Source organism: Oryx dammah, unplaced genomic scaffold (assembly GCF_014754425.2).
Source record: "Oryx dammah isolate SB20612 unplaced genomic scaffold, SCBI_Odam_1.1 HiC_scaffold_2, whole genome shotgun sequence".
Taxonomy (NCBI): domain Eukaryota; kingdom Metazoa; phylum Chordata; class Mammalia; order Artiodactyla; family Bovidae; genus Oryx; species Oryx dammah.
Genome location: NW_024070186.1, coordinates 85,571,164 through 85,587,776, shown reverse-complemented (window position 1 = coordinate 85,587,776; position 16,613 = coordinate 85,571,164). Strand labels below are relative to the sequence as shown.

Genomic DNA, 16,613 nt, shown 5'->3' with positions numbered 1-16,613 from the left:
CACATCCGGGGCCGAGAGGAACCGCGCGAGCTGGGCGTGCGTCCTTGCTTCGTGCCCTCAACCCGCATGGCGGAGCCACGGGCGCGCCGCGGGGAGGCCGTACGAGTCGGGCGGTTCCGGCGACCGCGCTGAGCAGCGGGGGAGGGGCGGGGGACGCCCGTGCAGTCGGTGCGTCTGCCCTCAGTGAGGCGGGGCGCGCGGCGGACGCCCCCGGGCAGGGGCGGGAGTGGTTTGGAGGGGCCGGGCGGTTAGCTGTGAAAGGGGCGGTGAGCGAGCTGCTCCGGTCTCAAGGCGAGGCTTGGCCTCTGGAGCAGAGACGGGGGGAAGCGGCGGCGGCGGCGGCGGCCCTCGGGCCGGCTGGTGAGGCGATGGCGGCGCCGGCCCCGGGGGCTGGGGCAGCTTCGGGCGGCGCTGGCTGTAGTGGCGGCGGCGCGGGCGCCGGCTCGGGCTCTGGGGCCGGGGGCCGGTTGCCCAGCCGGGTGCTGGAGTTGGTGTTCTCCTACCTGGAGCTGTCCGAGCTGCGGAGCTGCGCCCTGGTGTGCAAGCACTGGTACCGCTGCCTGCACGGCGATGAGAACAGCGAGGTGTGGCGGAGCCTGTGCGCCCGCAGCCTGGCAGAGGAGGCTCTGCGCACGGACATCCTCTGCAACCTGCCCAGCTACAAGGCCAAGGTGAGGGAGCCCCGCGCCACGCCGCTGCCCCCTGTCCCGCTTCTCCGCGCAGCTCTCAGTGTTTCTCAGCTAAGCTTCTGAGTCAGAAGCGCTTTCCCACCGCTCCAGTCAGTACCTTACCTCGCCTCCCCCGCCATAAAGATCTCTTTGGGTTGAAGTTCTGCTCCTTAACCCACCCCACTTCCGTGATGTACTTTTTGAAGGATCAGATGGTTTTCCATCCTTGATTTCCATCATTCATTCTACTTTCCACCGTCTGTTCCCTTAAAAACAGGCCATTGTTGTAGCTTTCAATACTCTAATCCTGTTTTTCTCTCTGTCCTTTATTAGATCATCTCGGCTGCCTTATTGACTTAGTTTCTAAGATTTTTGCTTTCACCTCACGTTTTCCAAGCTCTGATTTATAACTGTTTTATTTTTGCCCAAGTACCTTAAATTCCCTCCGCTATGTTACAGGCTTATAAATAAGTGTGGTCCAAGGCATCTGCTAACTTTAAAGATAAAGGCTTTGAATAGAACATCGTACCATTGGCGCCACTTAACAGTCGTAATATTGCCATGTCCCACTATTACTGGCTATTGCCTTGCCAACTTTTTCATAGTTCCACCTTGCTGGTGTGTCTCTTATGTTCTGTTTGTCATCCAACATGCCGTTTCCATTTTTGGTGCCTTTTCCCCCCCGCTGCCAGACTCTTGTGCTTAGTCTTGCTTTCATATACAAATAAAAATGTCAAGTAACAGATCTTAGTAGGACTGAGAGCATTTCTCAAGCAATATAAACAAATGGCTGTAAACTTGAGTTCAGTTTGGATGGATACAACTATTTAGGATTGCAGTCACCAAGAGTATACATGAGAGAGGATAAAGTCTGATGTAGAATATGGTAAACATAAAAATACATTAACAACTAAAAAACGGAAAACATATCTTTTTAATGCTAGACTGCCAGTGGGGCCAGAGTAAGTAAATTTTCACATGGAAAAAATTTCTTCCATGTGAAATAGATGTAAAATGTAGTCTTCTGTAATAAAATAGGTTTCAGTTTAATAAGGTTAGGATAAGGATTACTACTTTTAAATATGTCAAATTGTTTCTCTGTTAAGTGAAATAACATGTTGAGTTGCAAGGACAGTTAGTAGATGCTCAATGGATAATAATTGTAATTCATATAGTAGAGGGCAGAAGATTGTTTTGTCTTACTGTGCCTAAAAACATATAGGTTTCATGAATCTTATTTAGTTTTTATTTTTCCATAAAGTTTATTATTTTTACTTATTTTAAATTAAGACATTTTTGTAGTTGGCCTGTAATAGACATGTTCACATGATTCAAGATTCATGTAATAATATGTAATAAATAATGTATTCATGTGAGTCAGTGTTCAAAAGAAGCAAAGTGATCTAAAAGCAAAATGTCTTCCTTTAGTCCTTATACCCCCACCGTCCAGATTGGAGGCAGCCTATGTTATCTGTTTTTCTGTATCCTTGCAGAGGCTTATAAATTTTAATACTTTGTATGCCTTTTCGCTACTGGAACTGTAGGTATTATAGACTTGGGCATTCAGATGTTGCAGGACTTTTCTTGAATATCTTGAAGATAAAAGATTAATTCAAAAGGATATACATAGCCTAGTAGGAAAGTCCTCAGTCTTGGAGAAGAGGAAAAAAAAATGTATAGAAATAACTAGTGGTTATTAGTCAGAAACTAGAATTTTAGTGAAAGAGATTCACAAGTTGAGTGAACAGCTTTAGAAGGGTTGAGATTGATATTGTATTTGAGCTGAATTTTTAAAATGGGAAGAATATGAACATTTTACTAAGAGGAAATACCCTGAACAAAAAGCAAGACAGTGGAAAGCAGAGGATTTGAACAGTATATATTTTTATTAAAAAAAAAAAAGAATGTTAGGTACTATGTTCAGTTTTGCAGATGGAATGCTGAATAAAAACAAATACAAATGCTTACGGATGCTTTGTGATTTGTGATGAGTCCTATGAAGGTTAGATCCATGGTGCTCTCAGGAAAGGCTTTCTCTGCGAAAATAACGCTGAGACCCAGAAAAAAAAAGGGATAAATAGGCCAGAGAAAGAGAGAAGAGCCTTCCAGGAGGGAACCTGGTGAGTATGAGTGACAGAAGATAATCAGTGTGGCTGGACCACAGAGAACAAAATTGAGGCAAGTTTGATAAAGATGAAGAGGTGGACTGGAGCCAAGCAAAAGGAAGCCATTTTAAATTGTAAGTGAAGGAGAGTTAGGAGTATGGGGGTTGGTGATGTGATAGTTTTCCATTTCTAGGAGGTTATTGTGACTTAAGAATGGACAACCAATTGGAGGGGAACCTTCGAAATATGTATAGTAGTAAGTATGTAGAACAAGAGATGGTGAGAAATTTAGGAAATAAAAGTTACAGGACTTGGCAGTAGATTTGAAATCAGGGTGAGGAAGAGGGAGATGCTCAGGATGACTTCTAGGTATCTGGCTTACGTAATATAGGGGCTAGATTACCTGGGCTAGATTTTGGAGAAATAACAATGAGTTCAGTTTTGGTAGCACAGAATTTACAGTGTTAAGACATCAAGAGTTTTCAGATAGGCATCTGTTACAGTTTGTAGCTTAGAGGGAAGGCTAAAGATATAAAATAGGTTAGATTGAATTGTAGTGGGAGATACGATTGTAAAGGTAAGCTGAAACTAGAGATATCATGGAGGTCCTTGACATACAGGCTTCAGTCTGTAGTTTAGGCTTTGTTTTACAGCTGGAAACCACAAAATTTAAACAAAGGAATGACAAAGTAAGAGCTGTGCTTTAGAAAAACTAGTAGTCCATAAGATGAATTCAAGAAGGCAGGGGTTGGTTTCTGTACCAGAGGTATTCAAGACCAGAATAAGTGTATGGAGCAGAGAAGAGGATAACTGGGAGAGAAATTGCAAGAAAACAAGTCCACATAGATGGACAACTGACTGGGTGAGGTGGGATGAAGAAGAAGGAAGAGTCAAATATGATTTCCAGGGAGCGAGGGTAATTGAGAAAAGGATAAGAACAGGCTTGGGCCAGTGTAAAACTGGAAAGCATTTGGAGTTGTCAGTCTAATTAGGATTTGACTTCTTTTTAGAAATTCGTATTTTACATATTACCAAGTAACATTAGTTATTCCAGTCATACTTGACATCTAATTGTAATTCTCTATATCTCAAACTTATATCCTAAACTAGATCTGAAAGCTGTTTGCTATAATGCAAAATCCATATTGTGTATGAGACTGCATAGCAAGAACTATAGACTGTTTTTATTTGTGTATTTTTCATTTTATCTGATTTTTCATATTATCTCTAAAAGATAAGGACACTAAATCCCAAAACCGTTACTATATCTGTAGTATAAATAAATAACCCCTTAATATGCGAAGTGTGGCATTCAAATTCCAGTTTTCTCATAAAAATGTCAAATGTTGTGTCTTTAATTTTCAGTTTATGTAAGCAAGATCTATCTATGTAAGGTTCTCATGACAGTTGATATGTCTCTTAAGGCTAATTTAGTCTGCAGATACTCCTTCCATCTCTCCCACCTCTCACCCCTGCAGTTTATTTCTTGAAGAAACCCAGGTGTTTACCCTGTAGAGAGTAATCCTCAGTCTGGATTTTGCTGATTTCATTCCTATGGTTTTGCTTAACATGTGCTCCGTCCTCTGTATTTCTTGTAAAAGTTTGATAACTTTAGGTTAGATTAGATTTTTTTTTAAGATATTTTTTGGCTAGAATCAAATGGTTGGGATGTGTATAGCACTTTCAGGTTGTTAAAGAATAGATACAGAAAAAAATTAGATATACTTCAGGTGTACATCCCCCTTATGAAAACATGGGACACCTGAACCAAAGAGGTTTTTTGTTTTTGTTTTAATCTGTGATCTGATGGTGTACAACAGCTAAACAGTGACATACTCACTGATGGCAAAGCAATGGCACACTGGATAAGGGGACTGGATGCTTGACTTATCTTTGAGGTACTTATGCTGACTACATGTTGACTTTTATGCCTGTGTCCTAATTCCTGAGTTTAACTAGGTAAAGGTCTTAAGGTCTTTCCTATGCTGAAATTCTGATTCTAGAATTGATTTCTCAGGTTAACTAAAGCAATAGATCCTAGCCTTCAACTGCTTCTGCACAGTTTGAATAAAGAAGGGATTTTCTGAAAAATATACAGACCAAAAAGCTATAAGTTATTAAAACATGAGAGTGAGTGAGTGAAGTCGCTCAGTTGTGTCTGACTCTCTGCAACCCCATGGACTAGAACCTACCAGGCTCCTCCATCCATGGGATTCTCCAGGCAAGAGTACTAGAGTGGGTTGCCATTTCCTTCTCCAGAGGATCTTCCCGACCCAGGGATCGAACCCCCGTCTCCCTCATTGTAGGCAGACGCTGTACCGTCTGAGCCACCAGGGAAGTCCAAAACATGAGAAATGATACAGTAATAATTTTCTTTATTTGTCTTTATTTTGGAAGCTTCAAAGACTAGTAATTACTGAAAGTCAACTAACCTGTTAATGGTAGCTGCTATTAATGACTATCTCTTTATAAATTTTAGTGGTTGAATTTAGATGCTATCTAGGGGATTATTTGATTTGGTAAAATGAGAGTGGTGATGTCTTAGTGTATGAGTAATACATAGCAAGGAGGCAGAGATCTCAGATAGTTTGTGGTTATTAAAATTTTTGATAGCTAATGTGACTGAGTTCCCTGTTTTACTTAAAATACCGTTCTTTTTGATGACAGCATTGCCTACATGGAAACTGTACATATTTGAACTTTTTAATGTAAAAATACGGAATATAAACCAGAGTAGAGGGAACAACCTCCCTATACCCATCACCAAGCTTTACCAAGGATCAACTCGTGGGCAGTCTGGTTTTGTGTTTACCCTGTCCAATCTCCCACTCCACTCTTGGATATTTCAAAGCAGTTCCCAAATATCATATGCCACCCAAAAACATCTCAGTATTCCCTCTAAAATATAAGGATTTCTGTGTATATCTTTTGATGTCTTAAGTCTATTTGGAGAAATTATACAGCGATTTAAAATTTTGGTCAATAATGAAACAGTTGGCAGTTTTATCTTTAATGTTGTGTAATTTATTGTGTTAGTGTCTCATCCCCAAAAAGCCATTTTTGAGAAATACTTATTGTAGTACTTAAAATATATAATTTTATTGTTTAAAAACATGTGCCCTAAAGTTTGGGTACTTTTTAATGTTTAAGAAAAATAAAATTCTCTTTCTCTGGTCTTTTATCTTTTCAGATACGTGCTTTCCAACATGCTTTCAGCACTAATGACTGCTCCAGGAATGTATACATTAAGAAGAATGGCTTTACTTTACATCGAAACCCCATCGCTCAGAGCACTGATGGTGCAAGGACCAAGATCGGTTTCAGTGAGGGCCGCCATGCGTGGGAAGTGTGGTGGGAGGGCCCTCTGGGCACTGTGGCAGTGATTGGAATTGCTACAAAACGAGCTCCCATGCAGTGCCAAGGTTATGTGGCACTGCTGGGCAGCGATGACCAGAGCTGGGGCTGGAATCTAGTGGACAATAATCTGCTACATAATGGAGAAGTCAATGGCAGTTTTCCACAATGCAACAATGCACCAAAATATCAGGTGAGAAACCGAGTATTTTCTGAAAAGTGAGCCTTTGCTAAATCATGCCTTAATTTGTTTTGAATTTACAAAGTTTTATATAGCAGCATTATTTGTCTTTTTGGTAATTTTTAAATAAATAGTGTAACTGGCCTTTTTTGGCTACTCTGATTATCTTTTAGTATCTTAATATTTTTTTCCTTATACATATTTAGTCTGAGCAATCTGTCTTTATATCGGGTTGGCAAACTTTTTCTGTACAGGGTCAGATAGTAAATATTTAGACTTTGTGGTCCATACTATCTCTCATAAGTGTTCAACTCTGTTGTTTATTATTCTAGTAAAACCTTACTTATACTCTGCAAGCCAAATTTGGCCCAGGAGCCATAGTTTGCCAGCTTGTACTCTGGATTGTAATCTTTCTTACAACATGGCACATCTAAATTGCTTTTTCTAGATACCTCACCCCAACAAATGCACCTTTGTGCATGTATATACATACTTTTTGTCTGCTACTTACTGAGCTGTGGATTGTATTCAAAGCCTGTGGAGGTGTCAGTGATTTCTATAAATATAAGCAAGTTCAGGCAAACTACTACATTTTTATTTTAATTTTTGTTTTTTGGCCCCACTACATGGCATGTAGGATCTTAGTTCCCCGACCAGGGATTGAACCTCTGCTCCCTGCAGTGGAAGCACAGAACCTTAACCACTGGACAAAACTACTGCATTTTAAAATTCTTTTCATCTTAACCTTCAGCCATATTCATTTTATTCTAGGATCAAAATTATAGTTCCTATTTGTAAAAGCTATATGATCACCATAGATTCAGCAGAATCTAAAAAATAATAATCTGATAAGTTGGAAATTTTAAAGAATTATAGATGGCACATTTTAGAGGAACATGTGGTTTGAAAGTTCTAGCCTTAGTATTGACCTCAAGTCAAGCATAATAAAGTAGAAGAACTAAAAATATGTCTCATTTCCTGAGGTATAAAAGTATGGAAGGTTTTCTTTCATAGAATCCTTTCCTTACTGTTCTTTCAGGCTCTACAGATACACTAAGGAGAAAGATGTCTGGACTTAATAATCATTGAAGATAAAGTTCTGTCACTAGCCGTGATTTTGAAGTGAAAGTCCTTTCTTCTTTGTTTTTCAAAGAACATACTCTGTATGATTTCAATCCTTTTAAATTTATTGAGACATGTTTTATTCCTAGCATATGGTTTATCCTGATGAATGTCCATGTGTACTTGAATATATACTGTTGCTGGATGGAATAATCTATTAAAGACAATTAGGTCAAATTGGTTAACAATATCTATGTCTTCTGCTTTCTATATTTTTCGTCTACCTGTTCTGTCATTTACTAAGGACTATTAAAATCTCCAGCTATAATTGTTGATTTGTCTATACTTTCAGTTTTGTGAGTTTTTGCTGTATGTGTTTTGAAATTGTTATTAGATACATATTTATAATTGTTATATCTACCTTTTTTTAGAAAACATGTATTTCTTTCTGTGCTGGGTCTTCATTGCTGCACAGACTTTTCCCTAGTCTCAGCGAGCAGGAGCTCCTCTCTGGCTGAGGTGTGTGGGCTCCTCACTGCAGTGGCTTCTCTTGTGCAGCATGGGCTCTAGGGTACAGGGACTTCAGTAGCGGGGGCACGTGGGCTCAGTAGTTGCAGCTCCTGGGCTCCAGAGTATAGGCTCAATAGTTGTGGTGCACAGACTTAGTTGCTCTGCAGCATGTGGGATCTTCCAGGATCAGAGATTGATTGAACCCATGTCTGCTGCACTGGCAGGCAGATTGTTTACACTGAGCCACCAGAGAAACCCAAAATGACCTTCTTTGACTCTAGTAATATTCCTTGTGTTTATGTCTATTTTGTCTTATGTCAGTACAACCAGTCCAAGTTTCTTAGGTTTACTATTGCGGAGTACCTCTTTCCCCTCATCCTTTTACATTTATTTTGTCTTTATATTTAAAATGAGTCCCCCAGACTGCTTATATCTTTCTTTTTATCTAACCCAATCTTTTGATTTGAGTAGTTAGTCCATTTATATTTAATGTAATTGTTGAACTGCTTGATACTCTCCTTGTCTCTGTGCCTCTGGAGCTATGTCCCTTTTTCTCTCTGTTTTTTGGATTTATTAATTTCTGTTGTTCTATCTTTAAATTCATAGTTTTTTTTTCTTCTTCTTGTCATTTAAACTCTATGGTCATTTCAACACTATTGAGTCAGGTTGGTGAGTTTTGGTGATTGTGCCTCTGAGCTCTAAAATTTTCATTTGGTTCATTTTTATAGTTTCCATTTCTCTACTGAGGTCTCTGTTTGTTCATTTATTAATACTGTGTTTTTCTTTAGTTCTTTGTATATATTTTATAATAACTACTTTGAAGTCTTTTCCAAATCCAACATCTAGGGCCCACTTGGAGTCTGTTTCTACTGACTTCTTTTTTCTCCACGTGTATAAGTTGTACTTCCCTGCTTCTTTTCATATCCATTCATTTTTTTAATTGAAAACTGGTAGACAATACAATAACTCTGGAATGTTTTGTTCCTTTAGAAACTGCTTTGTTCTGAAACCTGTAGGTTTTCTTGTTCTAGTAGGCAGTTACCTTGCCTGGACTGAAACTGTATATAGCAGTTAATGTCTTTGTTCAGTTTTTTTGGCTTCTAGCTGCTGCTTTATCTGCCTGGTTCCCTGGCGGTTTTCCCTGTGTTTGTGTAATGCAGTCCTCACACAAGGACTTGGGCAGAGTTTATTTTGGGGCTCATCCTCTTTGTGGTTTTGTTGCTTCTGGAGTTTCTAGTTGTGCGGCTATCTATCTCTAAATCTTGTCCTCCGACACCTAAAACTTGGGCTTTCTGCTCCTTGTGCTGTGGCTTCCTATATGCTCAAAGGTAAAGCAAACGAAAATTTCATGGGGAGTGGTTCTGTTTTCTTATTTCATCTTCTGTAAAATAGGGCTAACTCCTAGGAGTGATGTGAGATTTTATTTTATTTTATTTTATTTTTTTTTGATGTGAGATTTTAAATGAGATAATATAAAAATCACTCAACAAATACTCATCGTTTTTGTTGTTGTTTGTGCTTTGTTTGTAAAGTAATGATGTTGGTAATGTGCAAGTTCTTAGGTCCGTAAAATGGGATTAATCTGTGAGTTGGGCAGAGAAAGAGGAAAAGACATTGGTGGTTGTTTGTGATAGGAAATACAATGAAGGAAGGTAATGATAGCAGTTGGGGGATATCATAACTGGAAAGTGTTCAATTATGATTTTTGATTGAAAAATGTTAGGACTTTCTGCCTCCAAATATATAGATGGAACAATCTCTAATATATGCAAATTATAAGGATAAAACATGCTACTTCTTTGCTTACTTTTCCATATGTGAAAAGAACTGGATAATTGTGCTTCTGTTTAGTTTAACAATCAGTGCTGCTCTTTTTTTTTTTTTTTAACAAACAGGTCTTTCAGAGTAGTGGACCGACCACAAAGTGATTGTTTAATAAGTGTATTTTATGTCTTTAGAACCTATAGCCAGATTTCACAATTCATAATTATATAATTTCCATATTGTATGTAGAGCTGCTTTGTATAATTTAATGGCTAAATGTTTTATTATAGTATTTTTTGGGGGGGTGAAATATACACAAGTCTTTATTATTAACTATTTGTAAGTGTATAATTCATTGGCATTAAATACGTTCACAGGGTTGTGCAACCATCTCCACTATGTATACCCAACATATACCCAAAACTTTTTCATCATCCCCAGCATAAACTGTGTGCCCTCTGAACAATAACTCCACGTTTCTTCCTCCCCCAGCCTCTGGTAACCTCTATTCAATTTTCTGTCTATGTGAATTTGAATATTCCAGGTGCTTGGTATAAGCGGAATAGTATAATACTTGTGTTTTTGTGTCTAGCTTATTTTTCTTAGCATAATGTTTTCAAAGTCCACTCATGTTGTAGCACATACTAAAATTTCTTTTTAAGGTTGGATAACATTCCATTGTATGCATTTACTGTAGTAATTTGAGAAAATTTAGAGTGCCTTTTTTGGTAAAATGTGCCAAGTTATAGGTTTTAGTGGTAACCTTCTTTAAAAAGCCCTTAAAAAGAATAAATAAAATCTTGGGACTGTTCAGAAAGAATATTAAAGTTTTCAGTATTAAATATTGATCCCACACAAGTCTTAAGTTAAAAAAAAGACCATCAAAACATTTGTGATGAAATTGATGGGTGTTCTTCTTCTCGATGTTTCTCCCTGACCAAATAACTTGGTTGGTTTTTCTAGATAACTTTTGAGATGTATATTCTTAATAATATTTTCAACTTGATTTCCTCTAGCTATGCCTTTGATGGGTTTCTTCTAACCTTCTTTTGATGTCTGTTTGCAGATAGGAGAAAGAATTCGAGTCATCTTGGACATGGAAGATAAGACTCTAGCTTTTGAACGTGGATATGAATTCCTGGGGGTTGCCTTTAGAGGACTTCCAAAGGTCTGCTTATATCCAGCAGTTTCTGCTGTATATGGCAACACAGAAGTGACTTTGGTTTACCTTGGAAAACCTTTGGATGGATGACAGTGGCTTTCTTGGGATGAAAGACAGAGTGGAGGAGATATCTGCTTGTGGGAAGTAGAATCATGAAGTGACAGTGTCATACATGCATGCCCAAGAAACATCCTGAAAAACACATGATATTGTTAACTGGAGAAGCAACTCTACAGCAGAGATGATCTTAGTGTTTCCTCTTTCTACTGGGCCAGAAAAATCCTCAGGGTTGCAGTTGGTTGAGTGGGCAGTTGACATATGCATGTTTCAACAGATTTTGTCTCTAAGTTAGCAATGTGTTATTTCCAACTTTTAAGGTGAGATCATAGAGATGGTGTCAAAGGGATAAGATAAGGAACTAGCAAGAGTTTTTAAGTAGTGTGTTTGTGAAGAAAGATTGATCCTGTTTTACAACTGCCTGTTTTTTCTCCAGACCCTTTTTTCCAACCAGCTTGACTATTGGAAAAGTATGAAACTGGTTGGGTTTTATTTAATATTTTTAATATATTGAGAAGCATGGTCTGCCTGGACTGCACTTCTCTAACAGTGAGATATAAAATTGTGCAGCTATTTTAAAAGTTGTATATACAGTATGTGTGTAAAAAAAAAAAAACTGTTAAAAAAACAGGGCAAAGGAGTTGCTTTGTTCAATTTCTTAAAAACCACTACATGGTACAAAATTAGAAAAACATTAGGGACAGTTTGGTAACTACAAAGAAGAGGATTTTAAGAGAAGATGTGTTGTATTGGCTCGTTTTGTATTATATTTGGCTTACAGTTTCCATGGCTGTTACAGTCTGATTTATTTTTTTAACCATCAAAATTATTGTAAAGGTCCCTCGTCTCCAGGCTAAGATTGAGGGAAGGCAAATCTATTTCTAATCATACATATATCAGTAATAATAATGTGCATCTTATAGTATCTGGTTTTATTTTTTTGACCTTCTGAGAAAGTGTCTTGTAAGAATAAAGAACATTGCCATTTGTTCTTATAGGCCTCAAATATGAAAGTTGTTAGTCACAGACCTTAAGAAAATAATTGATCAGTGATCCTTTATTTTGTAACTTTATAATGCTGTAGATATTATAATCTTTTTAAGTTCATATTGTTTACATCATGCAACAGTCTAAGCCTCAAACTTGTCATTGGGGTTGTCAAGAAAATGTTTACTCACCCACCTGAAACAGTGCCAGCCTGAACCCAGCTTAAGAATGTTCTTAATCTCATTATAGATAATTGCCCCCATGGGACTTGAAATAAAAGACCTTGTGCTGGAAACTTCAGGTTGGCAATGTTTTGAAGGTTTCGTTGTAGTAGAAGAGTTTAACATTAATTCCTATTCAGAATTTTTGACTAATCTGATTTCACTAATAGTTTTTCAAATTAATAATTCAACATACATGAACTGAAAATTTCTTTTGTTAGAAAAGAAACAAACAAATATCTTTCTGTATGAAAGTATAAATTGTATGGTTTCAGATACATCTTTGTGATAAGAATTGACTAAGGCAAGTGGAATCTTTGTACTTTTTAGGTTTTGCTGTATGCATATTTTGTTTTGCATCTAATAAAATTAGGGACAGCAAGCAGTTGGCTGGGGTTCTTGGGTTGCTCCTTGAGAGTTAATATTATCAGTACTCCCATGAAGCAAGGGATTTCAGTCATGAGCAAAGATTTCATTTTTGCCACCTGAAAGGTGTACACAAGTATTTATTGTATATTTGGTATGTTGCTTAAAGGTGAAATCTGTAAAAAATCCTTTTTGATACCCACATCAAGGAAGAAACTTCCTAGGAACCATATTTAATACTACAGAGTGAAATTATATGTTAAATGTATTAGAGAATATAGCTGCTACAGAAATGCATTTTTTTCTTGGTGTGGAACAACTCAGTTTGGCAAACTTTAAAATTTAAAGAAGAGATCTGATTCAGGATAAATAATGAACTAATTAGAAAACTAGATTGGGATATGATCAATTCCAAGAGCTTTTGCTCAGAGCTTTTTTTATATCTTACGTTTTGTCTTATTAGTAAACATTCATTTGTAACAAAGTTTTGAAGGTGCTGAATGAAAAACAGAAACACATGGTTATTGCATATTGAACCTAGAATCCAATAATTGCCTAAATATTTAACAAAAAGCCATTCTTATCTCAGAGATTTAAATTCTTTAATATCTGATTTGCAAATTTTATAAAATGGAGGTTCTTGTTTAGCATGAGCATCAGGGGAGTAAGGAGCTTTCCTTTATAACTGGGTAAATTGTTACCAGATACCAATAGTAGTTGTATAGAATACTAAGACAAACTGTTACCGTGTTTGAGGAAATGGAGTCTCTTTTTCACTGCTACTGAGAGAGCACTTAAGTAGAAGACAGTTACGTCTGAATACTAAATAAAAATAATCTAAACCAGTGGTTCTCAACCTTAGCTATACTTTGGAGTCATATGCATTTTGAAAAATATTGATACTTGGGTCCCATACCCTAAGATTCTGTTGTTGGTCTGGGGTATGACATTACCATAAGGATTTTAAAAAACTTCCTAGATGATTTCAGTATGTTGCCAAGGCTGAGAACCACTGATCAAGATTCACCTTAAGTTTCTCATCTGCAAAAAAAATCCTTGCTCCCTCCCTTCACTACCTCACAAGGATATTGAGGGTAAAGAAGAAAATAATGGGAAAGTGCTTGTGCTGTGGATAAAAAGTGCTATTGAAAGGCAAAGTTGTATTTGTTGTATTTCAACTGAAACTGTGATTAGGAAGAAATGTGTAATTGGATCTGCTCTGTTGACTTGGGAAACCAGGAGCACTCTCTTTGGTTCTTAACTTTAGTGAAGCATGCAATGGGTAAGAAAACATTACTCTTATTCATACTATGGTCTTCTGTCATACTTGAGATAGACTGGTTTAATTATCTGGTTTCACACAGGAAAGAAGAAATATTAAGGTTTAAAGTCTGTAATGGTCAATGGCTCACAATTCATTAAAACTTTTCATACAAAGAGTTCTGTGGTTAATATATATCATTTCTTAGTTGCCGTTATTTTTTCATTATCTGACTTTTGAATGTTAAACCATTGATTTCATCTCCATTCTTATTCCTGTGATTTTGGATATAGATTTGATAAGGCATGTAAAGCAAGTAGGTATTGCTCAGTTGAATACTTAAAAATCGTGGTTCTATGATTAGGCATCTTCTGCCTTTTAGATATGATTTGATCAGAGAAAGAGAGTTTTGAAAATAATAGAGCCCTAACCCACATAGTAGGTATTATAATTAACTTTTTATTTATGTCCCCAAACTGCTGTTTATATAGACTGTAATATTTATATTTTTGATCGCTTTAAAAAATGAACAGTTTGATAAGATAGAAACTTAAGTTTTAAAGATCAGTATTGAGATTACTTTCTAGAAATCAAGACCACCACAGTCAGAACCACTATAAAGCCTTCTGAGAAGGAACAGTCCATACCCAACCCAAATGTTATTCTAATAAAGCATTCCTCAGTTTCTCTAGCTGAATGTAATCTCTTCTTCCTTGAAATTTCCTAGTCTTTGTATTTATCTATACTTAACTCATGCTGTATTACTTTATAACTTGTATAAATTTATTTATATTTATTATTTGTTCATGTCTTATCTTCCTTAAACACATTAAGAAAGAATCTTTGATGGACTCATCTGTATACCCATGTCATCAAACCTAGTAAGCAGGGAATTGCATAATTGCATATATGCTATAGGAAGAAAATACCTTCTCTGAATTTATAGGCTATAATAACAAAAGATAGATGAGAAAAATTTTTGTATCCTGTCCAAATTTTTATATCCTGTCCAAATCTAAGGCTTGTGAGGAAAAAATAGTGACTGTGAATGCATTTTAACCATTCCCCTTTATTCTTGAATATCGGTAAACTCTGCTGTTTAGTTCTTGGTGTAGATTTCTTCTTTGTTTAGAATTAAAATTAGAATTCTGTATATTAATTTTTTGAAATTCTTTTTTTGCTTTAGTTTCTTAATAAAAGTTTAAACAAACATTAACTATTTGTGATTGCTTACATTTAAAACAAGGAATTTTCTTATACTTTGGTCAGAAAAAGCAGAATACCTTCATAGCCAAATGTGTTGATGGAATTTACCTATAAATTCCATGGGTTTAACAATGGAATCTGTGTTTCCCACGTTTGAAATGGAACATAGACTATAGGGAATAGTAATTCACTAGGATCCTGTTTTGCTCTCACCTCCACCCCCAGCTAACAGTTGTTTGATAATGCAGTTGTTCACCAAGAGTTATAAGAAGTACAAGAAGCAGGAATGGCTGAACAAATGGCTCCTGTGATCCAAAAGCTTACAAGAATCAGTTGATCGTGTTGCTAAAAGTTGCCTGATGTATTAATAATATGTTACAATTAAAGAGTTTTAATTTTCTAAAGGAAAATTAAGTAGGTGCAGAATTTCTGTATTTATCTTTTTGTTTAGTGGGAAGAGATACCAGGAACAGCTTAACTAGTCTGTTGCCTTAATTTCTTTTATGAATCTTCCCCCAAGCCATTTGCTTTTTATTTAGTGTATTCATTAAAATTTGTTGAGAGCAACATGTTCTCTGCTTTTCGGAATATGGTTTGTTAAAAGAACTAGCCCCTCAAGATTTAAGATTGTCATTATTCAGCTTGTGTGTGTAGGATTTCACTATGAATGAGTGACTCAAGAAGCAAGAATCATTTAGGGAGATTTTCTTAGGTCACTCTGTTGACAGTCCTTAATTTCTGTTTCTTTTAAAAGAAGAAAACATAAGAGAAAGATAGGGAAGTCAAGTCCTGTCTATTCTGTGGTAGACACCTATTAAGCTGTGTTGTCTTTCTGCTCCTCCTTTTCTTTATAAATGAAATGGAGGATAAAATTGAGTAATGGGAATAGTTGTGAGGTCCTATCTCCCTTGAGAAAGGCTCCTGAAATAATTTTATTAAAATGCTAATATCCAATTAGATTAATTAGAAATGTAATAGAAGTAGGCCAGATATCTTTAATGTAACTAATGTTATTCATGTTTTCCAACCAACGTTCAAGAGGTCTGTTACTCATCTGTGCCCTTTGTTGGTTACCTTTACTTTTGAAAGAGAGGATACTTAGGGTTGGAATGAGGGAGGTCAATCACTCCTCTCCCCCTTTGGCAGTCCAGAGAGCGATATATGTAGTTCACAACCAAATTGTCCAGAGCTCTACCAACCCCACTAGACTTCACAACAGAGTGGACAGAGTGAGGGCAGCGTATACCTGGAGTATATTGAAAGGACAACCAACTATGCTTTTAAGTAGTGACTCTACCTGTAGTGCTGGAGAAGACTCTTGAGAGTCCCTTGTACTGTGAGGAGATCCAATCAGTCCATCCCTAAAGGAGATCAGTCCTGGGTGTTCATTGGAGGGACTGATGTTGAAGCTGAAACTCCAATACTTTGGCTACCTCATGTGAAGAGTTGACTCTTTGCATTGGAAAAGACCCTGATGCTGGGAAAGATTGAGGGCAGGAGGAGAAGGGGACGACAGAGGATGAGATGGTTGGATGGCATCACCAACTCAATGGACATGGGTTTGGGTGGATTCCGGGAGTTGGTGATGGACAGGGAGGCCTAGCGTGCTGTGGTTCATGGGGTCGCAAAGAGTTGAACACGACTAAGTGACTGAACTGAACTGAACTACCAAGTGAAGACTGATATGGTTTTTTGGTTTTAACTCATGG

The 16,613-nt window shown here is 37.3% G+C and overlaps 1 protein-coding gene across 1 annotated transcript; it reads left to right on the top strand.

Annotated features, from left to right (window-relative positions):
* The first annotated feature begins 56 nt into the window (after positions 1–56).
* On the top strand, positions 57–14,914 carry FBXO45 (F-box protein 45). Its single transcript, XM_040249905.1, has 3 exons — positions 57–671; positions 5,964–6,320; positions 10,711–14,914. Exons 1-3 carry the CDS (start codon positions 369–371, stop codon positions 10,894–10,896), a joined length of 846 nt encoding a protein of 281 aa, XP_040105839.1. The 5' UTR covers positions 57–368; the 3' UTR covers positions 10,897–14,914.
* Positions 14,915–16,613: the final 1,699 nt, after the last annotated feature.